Source organism: Chiloscyllium punctatum, chromosome 42 (assembly GCF_047496795.1).
Source record: "Chiloscyllium punctatum isolate Juve2018m chromosome 42, sChiPun1.3, whole genome shotgun sequence".
In the NCBI taxonomy this organism is placed as follows: Eukaryota; Metazoa; Chordata; class Chondrichthyes; order Orectolobiformes; family Hemiscylliidae; genus Chiloscyllium; species Chiloscyllium punctatum.
The window spans coordinates 2,746,836-2,774,167 of NC_092780.1; the positions used below are offsets into that span (position 1 = coordinate 2,746,836).

Genomic DNA, 27,332 nt, shown 5'->3' on the forward strand with positions numbered 1-27,332 from the left:
ACAGTCAGGAACCATTTACACCAGTTACTCAAACTCATTTACCTTCAATATCTGCTTCTTTATTACTACCCTTAATTTTAAAAAATTACAAATCTTTACAGGATTAAACTTTATCTTTGACTTTTCCACCTGACACATCAGACGTAAGGTCTGCCCATTGGCTGAATTCCTGCGATGCAGTATCACGGCAATTTCCAAAATCATCGCATTACCTTAAAAATTTCACTCAGCTACAATACTCCAACTGGGTCAGGTTTATGCGCCATCTTACTTCCTAAAATACAGTATAACTTTGCACTAAAACTGCAAATAAACAAGCAAGATGCATCAAACACAGACTGTTCAGTCTCAACATTGCATTCCTGTTTGGGGATGGGAGAGAGGGGAATGATTGGCGACAGAATCTTAAGAATAAGTCAGTGGTTAAGGACCAGGGCTGCCCACGGGGCAGAAATTGAGAACAAAATGTGAAATACATCACTGCTAAGGGCAGTTGATAAATGGGCAGAAGCTGGCAGTGAGGGCAGCTACATTTCAGAATGATCTGCACGTGTCCGAATTTATTCAGAAGGAGGCTCAGTGTTATTTTGCTCAGACATTCAATTATGGGAGGCTCAAAGATTCCAGAATGATCCAAACAGGAAACAGGTTAGGGCTCTGGAAAATTAACAGGTGAAAATCCAGTGAAGGTTCTAATGTTCCAGACATTCACTGCTTTAGCATTAAAGTTTAACTACATCACTGAAGCAATATTGCTTCTCTGAAATGGCTCATGAATCGACAATGATTCAAGTTCAGGGTGATATCAGAAAGCACCTTTTCACACAAAGTCTGGACTGGAAGATCTGCAACTCTCTCCTGAAAAGTAATGGAGGCTGGGTGCTAAAGGTAATGGTGCTAATTGAACATTTGAAAACAAAGTTTGAAGGATTTTGCCAAAAGTGGGTTCAGGATTACAGAACAAAGCACCTTTTACAACTGTGTTCGGAAAACTCCCCGAGCTTCACTGTAACTTTGTTGAATTATCCAGGCATTCATCTTGCTTTGATAGGAAGATTTTTCTCAATGTTGACAGAGGGTTATAAACACAAAGGAATTTTGATTTGTAAATTTTAGAAATTCTATTATACCCCTTCAATTTTACTTTGTTGTTAACACTGAATTTAAATGTCACCACAGAATGCAAAGGTCAAACAGTCAACAAAAGTCGAAGGTATTCTCCAAAAATCAAAATTTGCTGATTTTTAAGGAAATAATAAAACTAACCGAATTACCCTGAAAGTTACAGTCAAAAATAACATTTGTTGTGGGTCATTGTTCATTGTCCTGGTGTAAGTGCCAAGTTGTTCAGTTCAAGTGTTGATTCACTAGTCTAGCAAGCCAGTTGTGTTCTGCCTGTACTGATCCTTCATGGGAACAATAGAGCAAGTTCCACTGGAACAACTCAGCGTTTTACAGACTGTTGACGGACTCAGAACTTACAAGTGCTCGTTATTCCAAAGCTTGGACATTTTCCCTTCCACAGAACTATCAACTTTCCTACAAGCCAGAAAACCAAGAAGTGGTCAGATGATATTCCACAGAGATTGGACTTCAAGTAAAGCTCTGGTTATGACAGTTACTGATTGGAGTGTTCAGGACTTCATTCACGGTCAAACACTGACACAGAGAAGCTGCAGGCAATGGCTCAAGACATCAAATGAGGTTAAAGTGCAACCTCCAGCATTCTCAAGGTCGTCTGAGCTCTGTGATTACATCATTATTACTGGGGAATAAAATCCATAGAATTTATATCCTGTGGAGATTTCACAAAGGATGGCAATAAGTAAAGTACAGCAGATTTGTCCAGGAAGCATGTTATTGATCAGTCTGGCAGTGGAGATACCCAGACACTGAATATTGAAAGACCATCACCCTACCCTCCTTCAATAACACCAACCAGGCAACTGTACCTGCCAGCTCACACCAACTCACTTCATATTAGCCCTCTCTTTTCAAACATGCGGTCATTGATTATTATTGAACATTTAACAGATAACTTACTTGTGAATCAACCAAACCAGCCTGCGTAATGCACAAAAAACTCAAAGAAGGTGGAATGGGCCTTGCACTGACTGATGGCAAGTATTGCAGAGTGTAATGACCAGGTTCAGTTTTTAAACACAGAGCAGGTAGGGAAAGGGAAGGATGAGGTTTGTGAGGGGTCATGGGGCAGAGGGGAGAGGTCATGGGGAGAAAGGGGCCCATCCACGCTGATCATTAAGAATGGACTCCCAGCGTCACCACCCTGGCGAAGGGGAAGCTTTGCTGTTGCTGTTTCTCACGTGCTGAACCTTCGTGTAAGGCGTGTCAACCTTTTGCTCTCAGCGTTGACCATTCCTCTGGCCACCACTTTGTCTAAACCAAGTCGCTTCAGTTTCTCCACCAGGTTTAAGCTGAAGATGTTTCTTTGGTTCCTGGTGTCACTCGGGCTCCTTCCGTCCTCGGAACTGTCCATCCTGTTGAGCATTGACCTGGCCAAACTCGAGGTGAGGAAGGGTTTCTGAGGTGGGCTGGTATGGCTCAGGTCGAACGGGGGCTTTGAGAGGGAGAGCAGAGGTGGTTCAGAGCTTGGGAAGCTGGGCAGGGTTGTGTCGGAGTGCTGCTGAACAGTGGCAGTATCGTCCACTACACCGTCTTCAACATTACAGATCAGGTCATACATGGCTGCAGAGATCCCGTGTTCCTTTAACAGTGTCACTAACCCGAGTGAGGTGCTCATTGTGATGGTGTGCTCTCTCAGGTTAGTGGCAGACTCGGATACGTAACGTTTACGCTGTGGACTGCAGCGCGTTGCTCTCAATGCCTCCAAGTCCACGTTCGACACACTGGTCCCGAATGTACTAGAGTTTCTACTGGTCGGGGTAGCGGTCAATGTGTTGAAATTCCCAGATGATGAAGTTGGCCAAAATCTGTCGAAATTCCCACATGAAGATATGGGCCTCAGTCCGGCCAAGTTGCCGTCAGATGAGATAGACCTCAACTTGCCAGCACTGGCACATGAGGGAGTTGGGGTGTGATGTAAACTGGAAGAGAATAGAGGGTGGAACACTCAGTAATATATTTCACAATGACATCAAATAATGCAGCAATGGGACAACATGACAACCTTCTAAAGGGAGCCTGATATAGACAAAGGAATCATCACATTGAGTGTGCCCCAAGTTTAAAAATGTGCTTCCTGTATTAATCAAACATTAGCCAGAATATTTGGGGTATGAGTGTCACTGTTCATTAAATGTTGAGCAAGAGGCGACAAAGTTTGGGAACGTGGTCAGCGTGGATTAGTTGGACCGAAGGTTCTGTTTTATGTGGTATGAGTCTTACAGCATAAAGTAGTTTAAAGTTAAAAATCACACAACACCAGGTTATAGTTGGACTGTAACCTGGTGTTGTGTGATTTTTTAACTTTGTACACCCCAGTCCAACACCAGCGTCTCCAAATCATAAAGTAGTTTAATGTGAGCTCCCACCTTACACTCTGCTCCTTCTATCCCCCAACCCTATCTCCCACTCCCCAACTCTGCTCATCCAATAAACCTGAACCCAGCCCAGCGGTTGCCTACCGTTAAGTAAATCCAAAGGTTTACATCAATGTTAGACCCTGATCATTCCTCCAACTGAATCCCTTGATTAGATCAATGATTTAAAATCACAGTTTCAAATCCACATTTTCCTCAGAACAGATTCCAGTGGGTGACGTTTAGCAAAGGAAATTATGAACATTGGTGAAATTCAGCGATGAAATCACAAGCAGAATTTAGCTGCAGAGAATGACAGGCCTTATCAAAAACATTAAAATACACTCATAGGGATGTACAGCACAAAATGGTCCAACTCGTCCATGCCGACCAGATATCCTCAACTAATCTAGTCCCATTTGCCAGCATTTGGCCCATAGCCCACTAAACCTTCCTATTCATACATCCATCCAGATGCCTTTTAAATGCTGTAATTGTACCAGGTGAGTCCATACGTACATCACTCTCTGTGTGAAAAAGTTGTCCCTTATGTCCCTTTTAAATCTTTCCTCTCTCACCTTAAACCTATGCCCTTTGGGTTCTTCTATCCCAGGGAAAAGACGGTGGTTACTTACCCTATCCATGTTCCTCGTGACTTTATAAACCTCTATAAGGTCACCCCTCAGCCTCCGACGCTCCAGGGATAAACAGCCCCAGCCTGTTCAGCCTCTCCCTGAAGCTCAAACCCTCCAACCCTGGCAACATCCTTGTAAATCTTTTCTGAACCCTTTCAAGTTTCACAACATCCTTCCGATAGCATATCATAAACTGAAGACTGAGAATATCAAACATTATGAAATAATAATGGATTAAGATGTGGAATAAACTTTACAAAAAATGCATTGCAGTGTAGGAGGCCATTCAGCCCATCTGGTTTCTGATGGTCTTTGTATGCACCTCATCAGTATCTTCCAGACCCCTCTTTATCTCAGGGAGGAGAAAGTGAGAACTACCTGACTTCCTGATGAAGGGCTCCTGCCCAAAACATCAATTCTCTTGCTCCTCGGATGCTGCCTGACCTGCTGTGCTTTTCCAGCACCACACACTCTCGACCCCTCTTTATCTCACCCAGCCACTATATCCTTCTCTCCCTGTCTCCCTCATTATTGATCCAGTTTCCTGTCAATGCACTGATGTTATTCCTTCAGTACCTCCCACGCAAAGATGTTCTTTCCCTGAATTCCCATTGGATTGATCAGTTACTCTCTAATGGCCATGGTTTCTAGTTTGGGTCTCTCCCGTAGGTGGGAACATTCTCCTTGTTAATTGTGTCAAAACCATTCTCGGGTTTGAAGATGACAAAAAAGCCATTCCATAGCCAAGCTGCTGCTGTCCTGATGAGCTGACGCTGCAGTGAGCCACATCAGAGCTGGCCCCACAGGAAGCAAATTCCAAAATACATGGTGCACAGGCAACGTGATGACACCATTGGCAAGGTGTTCAATAATTGTAAGCCAATTACTTATTGATTAATAAGGCAATCTCACCTCCAACATAGTGAGGGCTAGCAGCACAGATCACACACACAAATCACACAACAGGGGGATTGCAGAAAACAGATCCTGAACATTTGACTTTTTTTTAACAAAGTAATCATTCCCCATATCACTCTTTCCTCAGCCTCACCCCATTGTCTTCAGTTATTCTCAGTTAATGCCTCCTTCAGAATTAACAGGGGACAAACCAGAGAAGAGACTCTCTGTACAGGCTGTTGTGATGGGGCAACTGGGAACACAATAGTTCTTTCCTTGTGATCGCACGTCTTTCGTACGAACCAATTTAAGTTGGGAAGCTCCCATCCACCTTAAAATCTGCATTCAGGAAGATGTCTTCAAGCTAGTAAGTAAGTGATGCTAGTCCAATCAAACCCTACAATTTACTGACACCTGTACTTCAGATGGTATTTTGTTGGCTGTGAAACTCTCAGGGATGCCCTGGAAAATGGGGGAGGTGTGATCCAGTTTTGTCATTGTCTTTATTCCTAATGAGGTCATTGGGAGATGCAGTGACTAATACAAACCCACACAGCTCACAAACAGCCAACGTCAACACACAGACGTTACACAACACAATAAAGGCCCTTCAGCCCATCGTATCTGTGCTGGTCATCAAAATTCAATTTTTCTAAACATGATTTCCACCATTTGGCCTGTACCCTTGGAGCCTATAGCATTGTGTACTTGGGCATTTTAGGTGATGATCTAAAGAGTTCTTAAATATCTTGGGGACTGCTACCTTCACCACTGTTTCAGACAGTCTGTTCCAGATACCCCCCAATCTCCAGGAGAAAAAATCTTTTCTCAAATCCCTTCTCACCCTCCTTCTCCTTAGACTGTGACCCCTAGTTCTTGACTAATCTACTAACAGGAAAGGTTTCTCCCTATCTACCCTGTCTCTACCCCTCAGAACTGCGTTCACATCAATCAGGTGCCCCTCAACTTTCTCTGACCCTCAGGATACCAGCCTATCTGGACTACTCCATATCTGTGTTGCTCCAGTCCAGACAACAGCCTGGTGAATCTTCTCATCCTATTTCGGGCTCTCTCCCCAATGACACAGACCCTTGCATGGGCCCCAAATTAAGCCCGTCTCTTTGTGGGGTACGTGGAACATTCCTTGTTCCAGTCCTGCTCCAGCCCCCACCCACAACTCTTTCACCGGTATATTGGCAATATCATCGGTGCTGCTTCCATCTCTCTGCAGGAGGGGCTGGTTGATCTACAGGAGGGGTTGGTGATCTACAGGAGCAGCCAGTGATCTACAGGAGGGGCTGGTGATCTACAGGAGGGGTTGGTGATCTACAGGAGCAGCCAGTGATCTACAGGAGGGGTTGGTGATCTACAGGAGCAGCAGGTGATCTACAGGAGGGGTTGGTGATCTACAGGAGAGGCTGGTGATCTACAGGAGGGGTTGGTGATCTACAGGAGCAGCCGGTGATCTACAGGAGGGGCTGGTGATCTACAGGAGGGGTTAGTGATCTATAGGAGCAGCCGGTGATCTACAGGAGGGGCTGGTGATCTACAGGAGCAGCCGGTGATCTACAGGAGGGGCTGATGATCTACAGGAGGGGCTGGTGATCTACAGGAGCAGCCGGTGATCTACAGGAGAGATTGGTGATCTACAGGAGCAGCCGGTGATCTACAGGAGGGGTTGGTGATCTGCAGGAGGGGCTGATGATCTACAGGAGGGGTTAGTGATCTACAGGAGCAGCTGGTGATCTATAGGAGCAGCCGGTGATCTACAGGAGGGGTTAGTGATCTACAGGAGGGGCCGGTGATCTACAGGAGCAGCTGGTGATCTACAGGAGAGATTGGTGATCTACAGGAGTGGATGGTTAAGGAATGATGCAGGCACTTGACACAGGGGATCAAACACAGCTCTTACTTTCAGGTATTTACACTTCTTAAACTTTCAGCAAGTATTGGTACCATTGTTTTTTTCTGCCTGTATGTGTGACAAAGACAAGATTCTGTTAGCAAATCCTCCATCAATCAGGCGACATTCCCACCTGGGTGTGGACCTTGCACAGTTTCTCCTCAGGGGGTGGGGGTGGGGGGAGGAGGGGGCTGTTCGATAATGGTATTCAGCTCTGTTCACAATTTCTCAGAAACTGAGGCAGTTCACGTCCAAATACAACACATTCTGGACAATATCCAGGCTTGGGCTGAAAGGTTGCAAGTAACATTCGCTCCACACAAATACCAGGCAAAGACCATCTCCAGTAAAATACAATCGAACCATCACACGACAACATTTGGAATTAGAATGAGGTTTTATGGCACATGTACTCAAATCATTACCATCATTGAATCCACCCACTATCAACATCCCCAGGATTACCGTTGACAAGAAACTCAATATAAACACAGTGGCTACAAGAACACGTTAGAAGCAAGCTTGATTTCCAAAAGCCTGTCCACCGTCACCAAGGCACACAAGTCAGGAGTGTGATGGAATACTCCCCACCTGCCCTGGATGGGACAGCTCCAACAACACTCAAGAAAGTTGACACAATCCAGGACAAAGCCACCTGTGGATTGGCACCACACCCACAAACATCCCCTCCCTCCACCACCGACGCTCAGTAGCAGCAATGTGTACTATCTACAAAATGCACTGCAGAAATTCATCAAAGGTCCTCAGACAGCACCTTCCAAACCCATGACCACTTCCATCTGGAAGGACAAGGGCAGAAAATACAGAGAACACCACCACCTACAAGTTACCCTCCAAGCCACTCCCCATCCTGACTTGGAAATATATCTCTGTTCCTTCAGTATCATTGGGTAAGAATCCTGGACTTCCTTCCCTCAGGGCATTGTGGGTCTACCCACAGTACATGGACTGCAGCGGTTCAAGAAGGCAACAAGCTCCCACCATCTCAAGGGGGCAACTAGGGGCAGGCAATAAATGCCGGGCCCAGCCAGCAACCCCCAGATTCAATAAAAAAAGTTACAAATCAGAGTTGGAATGAAGGGAAGGAGGGCGATGCAGTTTTGTGGTGGGCATCGGAATGCTCTGACTGACAATGCAGTGGAGTAAGTGATATCTTACATCAATAATCTATCACCAGGACTCTCTATGCCAACCCTGCAGTTTAGAAAAACACCATTAGGTGTCAATATCACATCACTGATTGTGGGATCTTGCTCTGTACAAATTGGCCAATCTGCCTCCTGCTTTATGAAAGTGACTGCCTTTCAAGAGTCCTTCATTGGCTGTTAAGCACTGGGATGTTGGGAGATTGCGAAAGGTGCTACAGAAATGTAATTTTTGCTTTTTAAGCAGGTTTACCCAATTTCTCCCGAGTGTTGAAGTGGGGGCTGGAAAAGATATATACACCACACGGTCAGCACACACTCCCCTCCCTCCTCTTGAACCGCCCCACACTCTCTTACCTCAGTGTCATTGTGGTTAACTCATCCGAGGGATGCATAATACGGCAAGTTGTGATGGTGTAGGTGGAATGAGTATCAGGCAATCGGTTTGAGGATTGGTATTCTGTAACTGAAGTGGGTACAGATTACTGCACAGCACAGGGATAACACCCATATCCCGACAACACTGGGCTCAATGACACACTACAGGGAGGGGCGGGCGGAGAGAGAGGGGGGGGATGTTTGCTCAATGATGGACAATAGAGGGAACAGGACAGAGACAGAGTGAGGAGACAAAGATTGGGCATTGGCAGCAGGAAGGAGAGTGACGGCCTTTCCTCAGAATGGATCTCAGGCACCACAGTCAGAAAATACAACAACCACCGAGGGAAGGGGCTGGGAAAGTGACAGAAACTGTGACAGACTATCTGAGCAGGGAGACAGTCATACTCTGACACATTCTGATACACAGGCTTTTGTCCTGATGAAGGCCTTTGAACGAACGTCGATTTTCCTGCTCCTCGGATGCTGCCTGACCTGCTGTGCTTTTCCAGCACCACTCTGATCTAAACTCTGGTTTCCAGCATCTGCAGTCCTCACTTTTGCCTACATTCTGATACATCCAACTGAAAACGATGAGTGCAGGATATATCAGGGTGGTACAGTAAGGGGTGTGGAGTATATCAGGGTGTTACAGTGAGGGATGTGGGGTATATCAGGGTGTTACAGTGAGGGGTGTGGGGTATATCAGGGTGTTACAGTGAGGGGAGTGGGGTATATCAGGGTGTTACAGTGAGGGGTGTGGGGTATATCAGGGTGGTACAGTGAGGGGTGTGGGGTATATCAGGGTGGTACAGTGAGGGGTGTGGGGTATATCAGGGTGGTACAGTGAGGGGTGTGGGCTATATCAGTGTGTTACAGTGAGGGGTGTGGGGTCTATCAGAGAGTGTTACAGTGAGGGGTGTGAGGTATATGAGTGTGTTACAGTGAGCAGTGTGGGGTATATCAGTGTGTTAGAGTGAGGGATGTGGGGCTATATCAGGGTGTTACAGTGAGGGGTGTGGGGTATATCAGGGTGGTACAGTGAGGGGTGTGGGGTATATCAGGGTGTTACAGTGAGGGGTGTGGGGTATATCAGGGTGATACAGTGAGGGGGATGTGGGCTGGATGAAGATTTTGTTGGGGGTCTCTCTTACCAGTGGGCTCTGATTGGGTTTCTTTTGGCGATGTTATGAGCTCCTGAAATAACGGACGGTCTGTCTCATCTTCTTCAAAGTCGTTCAGGTTGTACACCTCCCCCGTGTCAATGTCTAGTTGCCGAAAATCTTTGGTGAGGACCCCAGGACGGGGCTGCAAGATCCCTCCGAGGTTTGGCTGTGCAAGTTGCTGCCACTGATAGAGGGTCACTGAACCTGAGGGGGGACAAAACAGTCAGATAATGGCAGCCAGCAGGGAATCCCAGACTGGGTTAGGGTGGAGAGAGAGAGAGAGAGAGAGAGAGAGAGAGAGAGAGAGAGAGAGAGAGCAGAGCGAGAGAGAACAATACGGAAAGACAGAGAGACCGAGAGAAAGCGAGTGATGAAGAAAATTGTATATGCATAAAATAGAGTAAAGCGGGACACACACACACACCCCACACACACGTACACACACCACACACACACCACACACCACACACACACACACCACACGTGCACACACACACACACCACACACACACACACACACACACACACACACACACACACAATTACAGAAACATAGAGGGACAGAGAAAGAGAAAAACTGAATGATGGAGATATAGACCATGAAAGGGAAAGAGATAGTCAGTGAGAGAGAGAAAAAAAAGACAGCCAGAGAAAGACAGAAAGATGGAGAGATGGAAGAGAGACAGAGGAGGCAGAAAGAGAGAGAACGAGGCAACGATAGTGAGGGATAGAGAGACAGAGGGGAACTGAGCATGAGAAAGACAGAGAATGGCAGAGAGAAACACAGAAAGAGTTAGAGAGCAAAAGGATAGAGAGACGGAGATGGGTACAATGGGCAGGAAGCAGGGTATGGGCTCACCTTCCAATGGCTTCACAATTTTCAGTTTATCCGGGAAGTTGGGTCGGGAACTCACAGAAAAGCCTGAAAATCCGGTCATTCCTGAGCTTCCGGAATAGTTGGTGCCTGTTGATAGGACACTCTCTGCTGGAGTGACCAAGCCACTGGACAGAGTCTCCTCATCAACCAGGGTGTTCAGTTTCTGCTCACGGTCCTGATCAAACAGAGTTTTCTCTGATGAAGCCTGTTGCCTCAGAGACAACCGCTGCAGAGCTGCCTGTAAATCCCGACATCCCGGAGTACCTGGCGTCCCGGGTTTCCGCTCTCCATCGTCCCCTCTGGAAAAGAGAAACAAATGGATTGCTGTGAGACAACTGGGCTCTGATCCCTGGGCACTTGGGGAAAGACAAATCTCCTCCATTGGGTTACCATCTGAACCAAGGTCTTGGTGAATCACATGACCGGGATGTTACATAGAACTTTCAATCATTTAACAGTGGGTAGAGTTTAATTGAAGGAAAGTTTAAAAATTCAAAAATAAAGAGGGAGAAGAAGTGCAGGCTAGTGAAAGAGTTAAACGATAATCAAAGTGTAACAAAAGAATACAGCTGTAAGTAATAATTGTATAAGGTTGAGGGGAGTAAAAGACTGAAAGAGGGAGAAAATGATTATAAAAGTACATTGGTATATTTCCTACTATCTATCTTCATAACTTGGAGGTGGGAGCAGAGTACAATGTATTCAAACTGGGGCTGTGTTACTTAGAGAAGGTTAAAAGGAGACTCGGTCAAGATGTTTAAAATCATGAAGTGTTTTGATCGAGCAAATGAGAAGAAACAGTTTCCAGTGGCAGGAGCATCAGTGAGCAGGCTGCCTGAATATAAGGTGACGGGGAACTGACATCCAACTTTAAGGCCATTTAAATGGTCATTGGACAGGTATATGGATGAGAATGGAATAGTGTAGGATAGATGGGCTTCAGATTGGTTCCACAGGTCAGCACAACATCGAGGGCCGAAGGGCCTGTACTGAGCTGTAATGTTCTATGTTCTATGAAATGTCGTGAGTTTATTTTTACGCAGCGAGTTATTGTAATCTGCTGTAATGTGCTGCCTGAAAGGAGCAGATTAACTAGGAATTCTGAACAGGGATTGGAGAAAGGGAATGATTTGCAGAGCTATGGGGAAAGAGCAGATGGAGAGATTTGAAAACTCTCTCAGTCAGAAAGTTAACTGTGGATGCGGAGGATTGAACATGTACCCGAGGCTAAAACACAGAGCAGGACTGAGGGCATTCTACACTCTTCCAGGTCCTGTCTGTTAGATGAGACATTAAACCTGGTCACTCTGATGAAGAGGGAACAGCACATGTTGAAGACGTGAGGGGGTTTTTTCACCAGTGTCCTGACCAATGTTTATCCATCAATGTTACTGTAAAAACTGGCCATTAATGTTGAGCTGTTGTAGGAGATGGCTTTGTCCAAATTAGCTGCAGCATTTCCTATGTTAAACCAGGGACTACATTTCAAACAAACTGTGCACTGTTTCATATCTCCTAAGCTTGTGAAAGGTGCTGTATAAATACGTGTTTTTCTTTCACAGGGCCATCTCAGGTACAATGGCCGAATGGCCTCCTTGTGTGTTGTGAGGTTTTACAATGAGTGTGGGAGAGGAGGAGATTCTTACAGGGTGCTCTCGTTCTCCAGGTTCAGGGTTTGCAGTTTGTCATCCAGCCCGTTACTGGACGGATTGGACTCATACAAGCTGGTGTGGGGACTGCTGATGTGGCTGGAGCCTGGCTGTCCTGTGGACGATGGGCTGGAGCCTGGAATGTTCTGAGGCGATTGGGAGCGAGATTTCAGCTTCACTGCCTGGTTGACAGCCCGGACTGTCTCAAAGACCCTTCGGTTGTAGTTACTGCAAGAGGAAAGCACAGCGTTAATAAACCTTCACCCTGAGCACACTCAGGTGTCTCTGCCAAAGGTGAGTGGGTCACACTCTCACTTCTGAGTTAGGAAGTTATAGGTTCAAGTCTCACTCCAGAACCTAAGAATTGAACTCCAGACCAACACAGCCAGGTCCATACTGTACAGTACAGGACTGAAGGAGAATGACTTGTCACAAATTCTGTCTTTCAAGACGTCATTAAACCAAGACCCTGACTAAACTTTCAAATAAGTCTAAAAGATTCCCTGGGACAAGTCTGAAGAAGGGTTTATGGGCTGTCTGCAATGCTCTTTGTTCAGCAACACTCCCTAGGACCTTACCATTAAGTATATAAGTCCTGCCCTGATTTGCTTTCCCAAAATGCAGCACCTCACATTTATCTAAATTAAACTCCATCTGCCAATCCTCAACCCATTGGCCCATCTGGTCAAGATCCCATTGTAATCTGAGGTAACCCTCTTCACTGTCCACTACGCCCCCAATTTTGGTGACATCTGAAAACTTACTAACTATACCTCTTATATTCATATCCAAATTATTTATATAAATGACGAAAAGTAGAGGACCCAGCACCGATCCTTGTGGCACTCCATTGGTCACAGGCCTCCAGTCTGAAAATAAACCCTCCACCACCACCCTCTGTCTTCTACCTTCAAGCCAATTCTGTATCCAAATGGCTAGTTCTCCCTGTATTCCATGTGATCTAACTTTGCTAATCAGTCTCCCATGGGAAACCTTGTCGAACACCTTACTGAAGTCCATATAGATCACATCTACTGCTCTGCCCTCGTCAATCCTCTTCGTTACTTCTTCAAAAAACTCAATCAATTTTGTGAGACATGATTTCCCATGCACAAAGCCTTGTTGACTATCCCTAATCAGTCCTTGCCTTTCCAAATACATGAACATCCTGTCCCTCAGGATTCCCTCCAACAACTTGCCCACCACTGACATCAGACTCACTGGTCTATTGTTCCCTGGCTTGTCCTTACCATCTTTCTTTATTAGTGGCACCACGTTTGCCAGCCTCCAGTCTTCCGGCACCTCACCTGTGACTATCAATAATACAAATATCTCAGCAAGAGGCCCAGCAATTACTTCCCTAGATTCCCACAGAGGTTTTGGGTACACCTGATCAGGTCCTGGGGATTTATCCACTTTCATGCATTTCAAGACATCCAGCACTTCCTCCTCTGTAATATGGGGACATTTTTCAAAATGGCACTATCGATTTTCCCACGTTCTCCATCTTCCATGTCCTTTTCCACAGTAAACACTGATGCAAAACACTCATTTAGTATCGCCCCCATGATTAGATTCCTTACAGTGTAGAAACAGACCCTTCAGCCCAACAAGTCCGTACCAACCCGCCAAAGAGTAACCCACCCTGACCCATTTCCCTCTGACTAATGCACCTAACACTGTGGGCAATTTAGCATGGCCAATTCACCTGACCTGCATATCTTTGGATTGTGGGAGGAAACCCACACAGACCACAGGGAGAATGTGAAAACTCCACAGACAATCACCCAAGGCTAGAATCGAACCTGGGTCCCTGGCACTGTGAGGTAGCAGTGCTTACCACTGTGCCACTGTACCGCCCATCTCCTGCAGCTCCGCAAAAAAGGCCGCCTTGCTGATCGTTGAGGGTCCCTATTCTCTCCCTAGTTACCCTTTTGTCCTTAAAGTATTTGTAAAAACCCTTTGGATTCTCCTTAATTCTATTTGCCAAAGCTATCTCATGTCCCCTTTTTGCCCTCCTGATTTCCCTCTTAAGTATACTCCTACTGCCTTTATACTCTTCTAAGGATTCACTCGATCTATCCTGTCTATACCTGACATATGCTTCATCCTTTTTCTTAACAAAACCCTCAATTTCTTTAGTCATCCAGCATTCCCTATACCTATCAGCCTTCCCTTTCACCCTGACAGGAATATACTTTCTCTGGACTCTCATTATCTCACTTGTGAAGGCTTCCCATTTTCCAGCCGTCCCTTTACCCATGAACATCTGCACCCAAACAACTTTTGAAAGCTCTTGCCTAATGCCATCAAAATTAGCCTTCCTCCAATTTAGAATTTTAACTTTTAGATCTGGTCTATCCTTTTCCATCACTGTTTTAAATCTAATAGAATTATGGTCGCTGGTCCCAAACTGCTCCCCCACTGACACCTCAGTCACCTGCCCTGCCTTATTTCCCAAGAGTAGGTCAAGTTTTGCACCTTCTCTAGTACTGAATCAGAAAATTTTCTTATACGCACTTAACAAATTCCTCTTCATCTAAACCTTTAACACTATGGCAGTCCCAGTCTATGTTTGGAAAGTTAAAATCCCCTACCATAACTACCCTATTATTCTTACAGATAGCTGAGATCTCCTTATAAATTTGTTTCTCAATTACCCGCTGACTATTAGGGGTCTGTAATACAATCCCAATAAGGTGATCATCCCTTTCTTATTTCTCGGTTCCACCCAAATAACTTCCCTGGATGTATTCCTAGGAATATCCTCCCTAAGTACAGCTGTAAAGCTATCCCTTATCAAAAATGCCATTCCCCCTCCTCTCTCGCCTCCCTTTCTATCCTTCCTGTAGCATTTGTATCCTGGAACATTAAGCTGCCAGTCCTGTCCATCCCTGAGCCATGTTTCTGTAATTGCTATGATATCCCAGTCCCATGTTCCTAACCATACCCTGAGTCCATCTGCCTTCCCGGTTAGGCCTCTTGCATTGAAATAAATGCAGTTTAATTTATCAGTCCTACTTAGTCCGTGCCTGCCCTGACTGTTTGACTTGCCCCTTTTCCCAACTGTATCAGTCTCAGACTGATCTCTTTCATCACTATCTCCCTGGGTCCCACCTGCCTGACTTTTGTAGTTTAAATCCTCCCGAGTAGCTCTAGCAAATTTCCCTGCCAGTATATTAGTCCCCTTCCAATTCAGGTGCAATCCGTCCTTGTACAGGTCACTTCTACCCCAGAAGAGATTCCAATGATCCAAAAAAAGGTGAACCCTTCTCCCATATACCAGCTCCGTGGCCATGCATTCATCTGCTCTATCCTCCAATTCCTACCCTTACTCGCTCATGGCACTGGGAGTATTCCAGATATTGCTATCCTCAATGACCTCCTTTATAAAGTCCTGCCTACCTCCTATATTCTCTCCTCATTTTCTCGTCCTATGTCATTAGTTCCAATGTGTACAATGACCTCCTGCTGGGCCCTTTCCCCTTTGAGAACGTTCTGTACCCTCTCAGAGATATCCTTGATCCTGGAACCAGGGAGGCAACACACCATTCTGATTTGTCGCTATCAGCCACAGAAACATCTGTGTGTGCCTCTGACCAGAGAGTCCACTATCACAATTAATTGCTTGGAACCTAGCATACCCCTCATTACATTAGAGCCACTCTCGGTACCAGAAACTTGACTGTCAGTGCTACATTCCCCTGAGAGTCCATCATCCCTACATTTTCCAAAACAGCATTCTTATTTGAGATGGGGATAGCCACAGGAGACCCCTGCACTACCTGGCTCCCTCTCCTACCTTTCCTGAAGGTAACCCATCTACCTGACTGTATCTTCAGTTCATCTCCCTTCCTGCAAATGCTATTCATCACACCCCCTAGTTCCTGTAAATTCCTTCTTATTGCCACTACCTGCCACTCCAACTGATCCATGCAATCCGATAGGATTCACAACCAAACACACTTCCTGCAGAAACTCTCTCTAATCTCCCATATGCACAGTTCAACCAAGACAAACCAGAACTCTTCCTGACTAAAAACAACACAGATGGGAGCTCACACCAAACCAGTAACAATATGTTCACATCTAAATTCTCAGCCAAACATTCAGAGAGCAAACTCAGCTCAAAACTACACGATTCAGCATTAACTGCTCAGTTTGACAGTTCTCAGTTGGAGGATGAGCTAGTGTTGCAGTGTACCTCTCTCCTACCTGTTCTCCAGAGACGCAGCAGTATCAATGTATAAACCTTTTCGCATTGTTCCTTCGATCTCAGCAGCCAGAGAGTCCTTCAATAGAACAGATCTTACTTGTAACAGGAGATAGGTACACAGTAACATCTCACAAAGGAACATTCCCATTGTGTTATGTCTCACTGTTAGTATACATTTTACAGACATGTTCCTGATACCATCACAACATGTGGCCTGAAGATATAAAGATCTCAGGCCCCACTTTACCCAGGATCACATGAAGCATGACACTCTACTATGAATGTGTCTGAAGGGTATAATTATTGTGTATAATAGTTAAATATAGTAAACACCACTTGGAATTTTCACTAAGTCTTCCATTTCCCACCACTGCCACCACGCTGTGCATTTTATCTCCAGCAGAATGTTTTATTTAATGTTTACGTTACCCCACGTAAGATAAGAAACTGGCTGTTGAAATTGAAGAGTAGATAGTTGAGAGAATGCTGCAGTGATGGAGCAGGAGATGTCTTCTGCAGCTGTATTTATTGTTTGTGATAAATGTATCGGTGCCATTTAACAGCAAGTGAGTTCTCCAAGTTATTTTTACCAATATTTATCTCCAAACTAAATTCACTTTCAAAAGGTTATCTGTTTCTTGTTCACTTTGTGCAAATTAGCTGCTCAGTCAGAACATTTCATTGGCTGTGAAAGGACTTTGGGACTTCATGGGTCTGTGAAATCCAGATCTTTAATACTTGCAGGTTATCCTGACCTGAAGGTGCAGACTTTCTCTGGGACACAGGCTCCATAGCAACCAGAACTTCTCAAACATCTCCCCAGTCTGTGTGTTTGAATATTGCATTGTCATTGATCATTGGTGAATCAGAGTTCACCAGTTCTTAGATAATACGCCCACACATTTGGCCCTGGACATTGATCAGGAGCACAAGCCCTGACTATAACCGGGGGATATTCCATTTGTTATAAAGCTCAGTTCAGTGATCCGAACAGGGATAGAACAGGATAACTCTTTGGTCACCTCTGCACAAAATTACGCATCTTTGAAAATGGAGCCAGTCTCAGGCTGAGCAGTAAGTAGTACTACAGTGCCAAGAGCTTGAAGTGGTCCCTTGTAAAGGCCCCTAGCTCATGGAGCAGGAGATTAACTTAAAATACCAAAGAAATGTGGATGCTCAAAATCCGAAACAAAGTCAGGAATGGCTGGAAAGCCTCAGCAGGTCTGGCAGGATCTGTGACTGTTCCTCAGAACTGATTGTAGCTCATGCTCGAGAAGAGGTTGGGGAGGGAAGGGGGAGGAGTAACTGACAGGTGGAGTTGGAGCCCTGGGAGAGAGAAAAATAGTTGGATGGGCAAAGGAATGGTTAAAGGTCAGCCCGGCAGAATGAATAGCTGCTAATGGGGACAGTTTGTGGCTGATAATGGGTTGTTTATGATAGCAGCCTGTGTGATGACAGGGCCTGGGGTGTGGGGACTGGGGTATGGACATAGGAGGACGTGCTCAGACCCTAAAATATTGAATTTGATATTGAGTCCAGAAAGCTGCAGGGTCCCCAGGTGGAAAACGAGATGCTGTTTTTCCATCTTGCACTGAGCTTCACTGGAGCACTGCAGCCAGCCAGAGACAGAGATGTTGGAGAGAGGGAACAGGGTGGGGTGTGGAAGTGGCAGGCGGCTGGAAGCTCAGGGCCATTTTTGCAGGCAGCACGTAGGTGTTCTGTGAAGCAGTTATCCAGTCTGCGCTTCATCTCCCCAATGTAGAGGAGACCACATTGTGAGCAACAAATGCAGTAGACTAGATTGTGGGTAGTGCAGGTAAAGTAATGCTTCACCTGGAAGGTGTGTCTGAGATCTGGGATAGTGTGGAGGGAGGTGTTGCACCTTCCACAGTTGCAGGGGAAGGTGCCATGGGAATCTGCTGGGAATATAGGAGGAGTGGCCCAAGTTGTTCTGGAATATATGCCGGGTGCTGATATCTTGCTGGAAGTGGCAGAAATGGCGTCAGACAACCCTCTGGATGTGTTGCTGGTGGGATCGTAGGTGAGGATAAAGGAGATGGAAGCAAGGGGATGAGCCTGAAAATGTGGGAGATGGTTCTGATCTGGCTGAGGGCCCTGCTGGGAATCCTTCATTGAGGAAGAAGGTGGAGATTTCGGAGGCTCCCATGTACAAGCTGTTATCATTGAAACAGATGTGACCTGAACTGAGAGAATGGAATAGAGTCTTTATGGGAAGGAGGGTGTGCGGATGTATTGTCATGGTAACTGTGGGAGTCAGTGAGATTAAAGTGAAAATTAATGGCCATTCAATCCCCAGAAATGGAAACGGAGATTCCAAGGAAGGGAAGGGAGGAGTCAGTGATGGACCAGGTGAAGGTGAAGGCAGGAAGGAAATTGGAAGCTGAATCAATTAATTTTTCCGATTCCGCAGGAGGGAGTGAAGCAGCAGGAGATTTGTCAGACATCCCCAGGCTTATGTTGGTTACTGGACGCTAAAGGTGAGGTTTCAGACAGTGTGGAGACAGTGTGTTTACCATGGGATAGACAGGTACGGTGTGGTACCGGTGTGTTTACCATGGGATAGACAGGTACGGTGTGGTACCGGTGTGTTTACCATGGGATAGACAGGTACGGTGTGGTACCGGTGTGTTTACCATGGGATAGACAGGTACGGTGTGGTACCGGTGTGTTTACCATGGGATAGAGGGGTACGGTGTGGTACCGGTGTGTTTACCATGGGATAGAGGGGTACGGTGTGGTACCGGTGTGTTTACCATGGGATAGAGGGGTACAGTGTGGTACCGGTGTGTTTACCATGGGATAGCAGGTACGGTGTGGTACCGGTGTGTTTATCATGGGATAGACAGTAACGGTGTGGTATCGGTGTATTTACCATGGGATAGACAGGTACGGTGTGGTATCGGTGTATTTACCATGGGATAGACAGGTACGGTGTGGTACCGGTGTGTTTACCATGGGATAGCAGGTACGGTGTGGTATCAGTGTGTTTACCATGGGATAGAGGGGTACGGTGTGGTACCGGTGTGTTTACCATGGGATATACAGGTACGGTGTGGTACCGGTGTGTTTATCATGGGATAGACAGGTACGGTGTGGTACCGGTGTATTTACCATGGTATAGACAGGTTCGGTGTGGTACCGGTGTGTTTACCATGGGATAGACAGGTACGGTGTGGTACCGGTGTGTTTACCATGGGATAGACAGGTACAGTGTGGTACCGGTGTATTTACCATGGGGTAGACAGGTACGGTGTGGTACCGGTGTATTTACCATGGGATAGAGGGGTACGGTGTGGTACCGGTGTGTTTACCATGGGATAGAGGGGTACGGTGTGGTACCGGTGTAATTACCATGGTATAGACAGGTACGGTGTGGTACCGGTGTATTTACCATGGGATAGAGGGGTACGGTGTGGTACCGGTGTGTTTACCATGGGATAGAGGGGTACGGTGTGGTACCGGTGTGTTTACCATGGGATATACAGGTACGGTGTGGTACCGGTGTATTTACCATGGGATAGAGGGGTACGGTGTGGTACCGGTGTGTTTACCATGGGATAGAGGGGTACGGTGTGGTACCGGTGTGTTTACCATGGGATATACAGGTACGGTGTGGTACCGGTGTGTTTACCATGGGATAGACAGGTACGGTGTGGTACCGGTGTGTTTACCATGGGATAGACAGGTACGGTGTGGTACCGGTGTGTTTACCATGGGATAGACAGGTACGGTGTGGTACCGGTGTATTTACCATGGGATAGACAGGTACGGTGTGGTACCGGTTGATGGAGCTGTTTGGAGCAGTCTTGTTCCGCAAATTCTTCATCTCCTCTTGGGCTTCATGCAGCATCGCATCACACTGGGAATATTTCTCCCGCAGGTACTGCACCTAATACACAATCAAACCAAAACGTTATAATCAAACCAATACAGTACACCATTTTAATCAAATAGACTGTTCACTTCAGCAACTGGGAAAACAGTGACAGTGAGTGATAGTGTGAGGGAGCTGGATTAACATCAACAGAGATACAGTCAGTAACACAGGGCTTGGGGAAGTGGGGAGGGGAAGGAGTTCCTGACTTTATTACCCACCTCAGTCTTTAATTGCTCCTGTGTATCTCTTGCTGCGACAAGGTATTGAGTTAGCTCTTCATTTTCTGTCGTGCACTGATTTAAGACAAAATGCATATTTGAAATTGTACTAATGACAATGCAATGCTGGGGCTGGGGTGGGCTTGGTGAATTGCTGACATACCATTTTACATTTCTGCTGGAGTTCCACAACTCTAGCGAGGAGGATGCTGATCTCTTCCTGCTGTTTTGCTGAATCCTCCACCTTCTGTGACAGCTCCTCAGAAACAGCTGCCAATTGGTTATTGCTTTCCTCTGCACGAACCACAAAGTTGATGAGAGGGGACAGAATGAGGGGCAGATTAGAATGTGTCGAGGGTGAACAGTCTCCAACTCAGAGATTGTTCCCTGAATACCCCTATTGTTCTGTGTCTGACCCACTGAGCCAATGCCACACACACCTCTCTGGTCCACACACTGCTGACCACAACCTGAGCCCATGAATTTGCACAGATGGGGAAAGTTCAGAATCACAGCCACAGGGTGAGATTAGCTGTGTGCAGTTACAGGATAGGAACACAGGCCCCATCTCGGCCTGGAACAACCCCACCTCCCCAAACCCAGCTCTCCACTCTCTAACCGAAAACCATTCAATCATCAAACACCTAACTTTCTCCAAGATTGTATCACCAATAAAGAGAAATTAATCAGAGACAACTGGGAGGTGGGGGTCACTGGCTGGACCCAGCATTTATTGCCTGTCCCTAGTTGCCCCTTGAGAAGGTAGGGGTGAGCTGACTTCTTGAACCGCTGCAGTCCACCTGCTGTAGGTTGATCCACAATGTCCTTAGGGAGGGAATTCCAGGATTCTGACCCAGAGACAGTGAAGGAATGGCGATATATTTCCAAATCAGGATGGGGAGTGGCTGGGAGGGGAACTTGAAGGGAGTGGTGTTCCCGTGTATCTGCTGCCCTCGTCCTTCTAGCTGGAAGTGATTGTGGGTTTGGAAGGCGCTGTCTGAGGATCTTTGGTGAATTTCTGCTGTGCATCTTGCAGACGGTACACACTGCTGTTACTGAGCGGTAATGTTGGAGGAAGGGGATGTTATTTGGTGTGGTGCCAATCAAGCAGGAGTTGCTTAATCTCTCTTAGTCAAACTGTTATTGTTCTGTTAGAAATCCCCTCTGCATCCTGTCCAAGGCCCTCACATCCATTAACGAGTGATATTACCCAAGCTCACCCAGTTCCTTGGCACAGTCTAGTACCAACTGCTCCTCCTTGGACTCATATTCCAATGTTTCTGTCGATAACTGAGCAGCCTAAAGGGAGAAAATGGGAATAAGTCACACACCGTGAACAACACCACATGCAAACCCATTGGCTGGAGTTAATCACAGGAGGACAGGGTGGGTGATGGGGCATTGATGTCAGAGTTCCTGAATAGAAAGGAAACTTGGAGGCAACAGCCCTCCTCCTGTTCCAAATGGAGCCATTTCATCACGGGGTGGGCCATGGTTTACCATCTCAACCTGTGAGACACCACCTCGGATCCGACAGCATTCCCTCAGTGTGGGAACAACACTAAGCCCAGCCAGAAACTAACATTCCATCTACAGAAACAAAAACAGAATCTGCAAAACCGCTGGGAGGAAGGGCCAGTGGATGCCCTTTCTCTCCACAGATGCTGCCAGACCTGCTGAGCTCTTCCAACAACTTCTGTTTTTGTTTCTGATTTACAGCAACCACAGTTCTTTCATGTTTTTATTCTCTGTACAGACACGGCCCTGTCCCGTGTACAGACACTGCCCTGTCCCATGTACAGACACTGACCTGTCCCACATACAGACACTGCCCTGTCCCGTGTACAGGCACTGACCTGTCCCATGTACAGACACTGACCTGTCCCACATACAGACACTGCCCTGTCCCGTGTACAGACACTGCCCTGTCCCGTGTACAGGCACTGCCCTGTCCCGTGTACAGGCACTGCCCTGTCCCGTGTACAGACACTGCCCTGTCCCGTGTACAGGCACTGCCCTGTCCCGTGTACAGACACTGCCCTGTCCCGTGTACAGACACTGCCCTGTCCCGTGTACAGGCACTGCCCTGTCCCATGTACAGACACTGACCTGTCCCACATACAGACACTGCCCTGTCCCGTGTACAGGCACTGCCCTGTCCCGTGTACAGACACTGCCCTGTCCCGTGTACAGACACTGCCCTGTCCCATGTACAGACACTGACCTGTCCCACATACAGACACTGACCTGTCCCGTGTACAGACACTGACCTGTCCCACATACAGACACTGACCTGTCCCGTGTACAGACACTGCCCTGTCCCATGTACAGACACTGACCTGTCCCACATACAGACACTGCCCTGTCCCGTGTACAGGCACTGACCTGTCCCATGTACAGACACTGACCTGTCCCACATACAGACACTGACCTGTCCCGTGTACAGGCACTGCCCTGTCCCGTGTACAGACACTGCCCTGTCCCGTGTACAGGCACTGCCCTGTCCCGTGTACAGGCACTGCCCTGTCCCGTGTACAGGCACTGCCCTGTCCCGTGTACAGGCACTGCCCTGTCCCGTGTACAGACACTGCCCTGTCCCGTGTACAGACACTGCCCTGTCCCGTGTACAGGCACTGCCCTGTCCCATGTACAGACACTGACCTGTCCCACATACAGACACTGCCCTGTCCCGTGTACAGGCACTGCCCTGTCCCGTGTACAGACACTGCCCTGTCCCATGTACAGACACTGACCTGTCCCACATACAGACACTGACCTGTCCCGTGTACAGACACTGACCTGTCCCACATACAGATACTGACCTGTCCCGTGTACAGACAGGGCCCTGTCCCGTCTACAGACACTGCCCTGTCCCGTGTACAGACAGGGCCCTGTCCCATGTACAGGCACTGCCCTGTCCCGCGTACAGACACTGCCATGTCCCATGTACAGACACTGCCCTGTCCCGTGTACAGACAGGGCCCTGTCCCATGTACAGACACTGACCTGTCCCATGTACAGACACTGCCCTATCCCGTGTACAGACACTGCCCTGTCCCGTCTACAGACACTGACCTGTCCCATATACAGGCACTGCCCTGTCCCGCGTACAGACACTGCCATGTCCCATGTACAGGCACTGCCCTGTCCCGTGTACAGACACTGCCCTGTCCCATGTACAGACACTGCCCTGTCCCGCGTACAGACACTGCCCTGTCCCACATACAGACACTGCCCTATCCCGTGTACAGACACTGCCCTGTCCCGTCTACAGACACTGCCCTGTCACGCGTACAGACACTGCCATGTCCCATGTACAGGCACTGCCCTGTCCCGTGTACAGACACTGCCCTGTCCCATGTACAGGCACTGTCCTGTCCCGCGTACAGACACTGCCATGTCCCATGTACAGGCACTGCCCTGTCCCGTGTACAGACACTGCCCTGTCCCATGTACAGACACTGACCTGTCCCGCGTACAGACACTGCCCTGTCCCGCGTACAGACACTGCCCTGTCCCACGTACAGACACTCCCCTGTCCCGTGTACAGACACTGCCATGTCCCGCGTACAGACACTGCCCTGTCCCATGTACAGACACTGTCCTGTCCCGTGTACAGACTGGGCCCTGTCCCGTCTACAGACACTGCCCTGTCCCGTGTACAGACAGGGCCCTGTCCCGTGTACAGACACTGCCCTGTCCCGTGTACAGACAGGGCCCTGTCCCATGTACAGACACTGCCCTGTCCCACGTACAGACACTGACCTGTCCCACGTACAGACACTGCCCTATCCCGTGTACAGACACTGCCCTGTCCCACGTACAGACACTGCCCTGTCCCACGTACAGACACTGTCCTGTCCCACGTACAGACACTGCCCTATCCCGTGTACAGACACTGCCCTATCCCGTGTACAGACACTGCCCTGTCCCATGTACAGACACTGCCCTGTCCCATGTACAGACACTGTCCTGTCCCATGTACAGACACTGCCCTGTCCCACGTACAGACACTGCCCTGTCCCATGTACAGACACTGTCCTGTCCCATGTACAGACACTGCCCTGTCCCACGTACAGACACTGCCCTGTCCCATGTACAGGCACTGACCTGTCCCACGTACAAACATTGCCCTGTCCCATGTACAGGCACTGACCTGTCCCACGTACAAACATTGCCCTGTCCCACATACAGACACTGCCCTGTTCCACGTCCAGATACTGCCCTCTCCCATGTACAGGCACTGCCCTGTCCCACATACAGATACCGCCCTCTCTCACGTACAGACACTGCCCTGTCCCATGTACAGTCACTGCTCCGTCCCGGTACTGGCACGGCCCTATACCATGTACAGACACTGCCCTGTCCCACGTACAGACATTGCCCTGTTCCGTGTACAGACACTGCCTTGTCCCGTGTACCGACACTGCCCTGTCCTGTGTACAGGCACTGCCCTGTCCCGCGCACAGACACTGCCCTGTCCCGCGTACAGACATTGCTCTGTCCTGCGTTCAGACGCTGCCCTGTCCCACATACAGACACTGATTGTCACTATCAGTGAATGCTCTCAGATGCCTCCATGTGCCTATCTGCCCACAGGTGGCAGTGTCTGTGGGTCTCTGGATCAGCGATTACCTTGTGTCTGAGTTTCTGGTTCTCATCTTCCAGGCTGCGCAGTTTCTGTTGCAGGAATTCCAGGTGGAGATAACTCTGCAGAGAGACCGAGGACTCGTTCCGTCTCAGCCTGAAACAGGGGAGATGCTGGTGAAATCATTCTCCGAACAACGGCTGTTGGAGGTAACAAACTCACTCGGTGTGATAGAGGGTCAGTGGGAGGCACTGGGAGAGGGACGGATGGGGGGCTGTTAGTGAGGCAGTGGGCAAAGGAGCTGGGGGAGTTGAAGGGGTGTACAGGATTGGGAGTGGGAGTGAAATGGAGATGGGGTTGCGGGGGACGGTAAGTGGAGTGGGGAGCAGTGTGGGAGGGGGTGAGGGACAGAATGTGTCCGGGATGTCTGGGGAGGGGAATAGGGCAGTCCCGGGTGGTGGGGGAGGGGGTGAGGGAGTGGGTGGCGGGGGAAGGGGCGTGGGGGACAGGATTAAGGTGTGGGTGGTGGGGGAGGGGTGACGGTGTGGGTGGTGGGAGGGGGTGAGGGTGTAGGTGGTGAGGGTGAGGGTGTGTGTGGTGGGGGTGAGGGTGAGTATGGTGGGGGTGGGGGTGAGGGTGTGGGTAGTGGGGGAGGGGGTGTGGGGGAGGGGTTGACAATGTGGGCGGTGGGGGAGGGGTGTGGGTGTGGGTGGTGGGGTTGAGGGTGTGCGTGGTGGGGGAGGGGGTATGGGGGAGGGGTTGACAGTGTGGGTGGTGGGGGAGGGGGGGGTGTGGGTGGTGGGGGAGGGATTGACGGTGTGAGTGGTGGGGGAGGGGTTGTGGGAGGGGTTGACAGTGTGGGTGGTGGGGAGGGGGTGTGGGTGGTGGGGTTGAGGGTGTGGGTGGTGGGGGAGGGTGTGTGGGGGAGGGGTTGATAGTGTGGGTGGTGGGGAGGGGGTGTGGGGGAGGGGTTGACGGTGTGAGTGGTGGGCGACGGGTTGTGGGTGTGGGTGGAGGGGGTTTCGGTGTGGGTGGGGGGTTGAGGGTGTGGGTGGTGGGGAAGGGGGTGTGGGTGTGGGTGGGGGGTTGAGGGTGTGGGTGGTGGGGAAGGGGGTGTGGGTGTGGGTGGTGGGGTTGAGGGTGTGGGCAGTGGGGGAGGGGGTGTGGGGGAGGGGTTGACGGTGTGGGTGGTGGGGGAGGGAGTGTGGGTGTGGGTGGTGGGGTTGAGGGTGTGGGTGGTGGGGGAGGGGGTGTGGGGGTGGGGTTGACGGTGTAGGTGTGGGTGGTGGGGTTGAGGGTGTGGGGTAGGGGAGGGGGTGAAGGTGTGGGTGATGGGGTTCAGGGTGTGGGTGGTGGGTGGTGGGGGGGTGGGGGGTGAGGGTGTGGGTGGTGGGGGGGTGAGGGTGTGGGGGAGGGGAGGGAGCGGATGGGCCGTGTCAGGGGCAGGGTTACTCACGGGCTGCCGGATGCTGAATCAGCCTCAGTCTCCTCTGGGCTGTTGGTGTAGAGATGGAGAAGGTCATCCCTCACACTCACTTCATGTTTCAGCTGGGCCACCTACACCAGGAGGGAAAGGGTTAATGTCGACAGCTCCACAGGAATCACAGCTGCTTCTGGAACAAGGGACAAGGGGAGCCTCAGAACGCTCTTGTCTTCCAATATCGTTGTGTTCATAACCTGCCTATAGTGCGGATTCAAGAGCAAATCGCCAACCCATCCCTCAGCACCGACCCTCCGACAGTGCAGCACTCCCTCAGCACTGACCCTCTGACAGGGCCCACTCCCTCAGCACTGACCCTCCGACAGTGCGGCACTCCCTCAGCACTGACCCTCCCACAGTGCGGCACTCCCTCAGCACTGACCCTCCCACAGTGCGGCACTCCCTCAGCACTGACCCTCCGACAGTGCGGCACTCCCTCAGCACTGACCCTCCGACAGTGCGGCACTCCCTCAGCACTGACCCTCCCACAGTGCGGCACTCCCTCAGCACTGACCCTCCGACAGTGCGGCACTCCCTCAGCACTGACCCTCTGACAGTGTGGCACTCCCTCATCACTGACCCTCCGACAGTGCGGCACTCCCTCATCACTGACCCTCCGACAGTGTGGCACTCCCTCATCACTGACCCTCCGACAGTGTGGCACTCCCTCAGCACTGACCCTCCCACAGTGCGGCACTCCCTCAGCACTGACCCTCCCACAGTGCGGCACTCCCTCAGCACTGACCCTCCGACAGTGCGGC

The 27,332-nt window shown here is 49.0% G+C and overlaps 1 protein-coding gene across 1 annotated transcript in view; it reads right to left on the reverse strand.

Moving 5' to 3' along the window:
• Positions 1–37: 37 nt before the first annotated feature.
• Positions 38–27,332, reverse strand: part of LOC140465634 (trafficking kinesin-binding protein 1-like) — a 41,400-nt gene continuing 14,105 nt past the window's right edge. Inside the window, exons 4-15 of the mRNA XM_072561195.1 lie at positions 26,548–26,648; positions 25,139–25,247; positions 21,724–21,802; positions 20,667–20,797; positions 20,504–20,578; positions 20,160–20,297; positions 16,387–16,463; positions 12,169–12,399; positions 10,505–10,821; positions 9,634–9,849; positions 8,459–8,567; positions 38–3,065 (exon numbers count right to left, since the gene is read on the reverse strand). Coding sequence (XP_072417296.1) covers positions 2,321–3,065; positions 8,459–8,567; positions 9,634–9,849; positions 10,505–10,821; positions 12,169–12,399; positions 16,387–16,463; positions 20,160–20,297; positions 20,504–20,578; positions 20,667–20,797; positions 21,724–21,802; positions 25,139–25,247; positions 26,548–26,648 — 2,328 coding nt within the window. The 3' untranslated portion in view covers positions 38–2,320. The remainder of the gene's footprint in view (positions 3,066–8,458; positions 8,568–9,633; positions 9,850–10,504; positions 10,822–12,168; positions 12,400–16,386; positions 16,464–20,159; positions 20,298–20,503; positions 20,579–20,666; positions 20,798–21,723; positions 21,803–25,138; positions 25,248–26,547; positions 26,649–27,332) is intronic.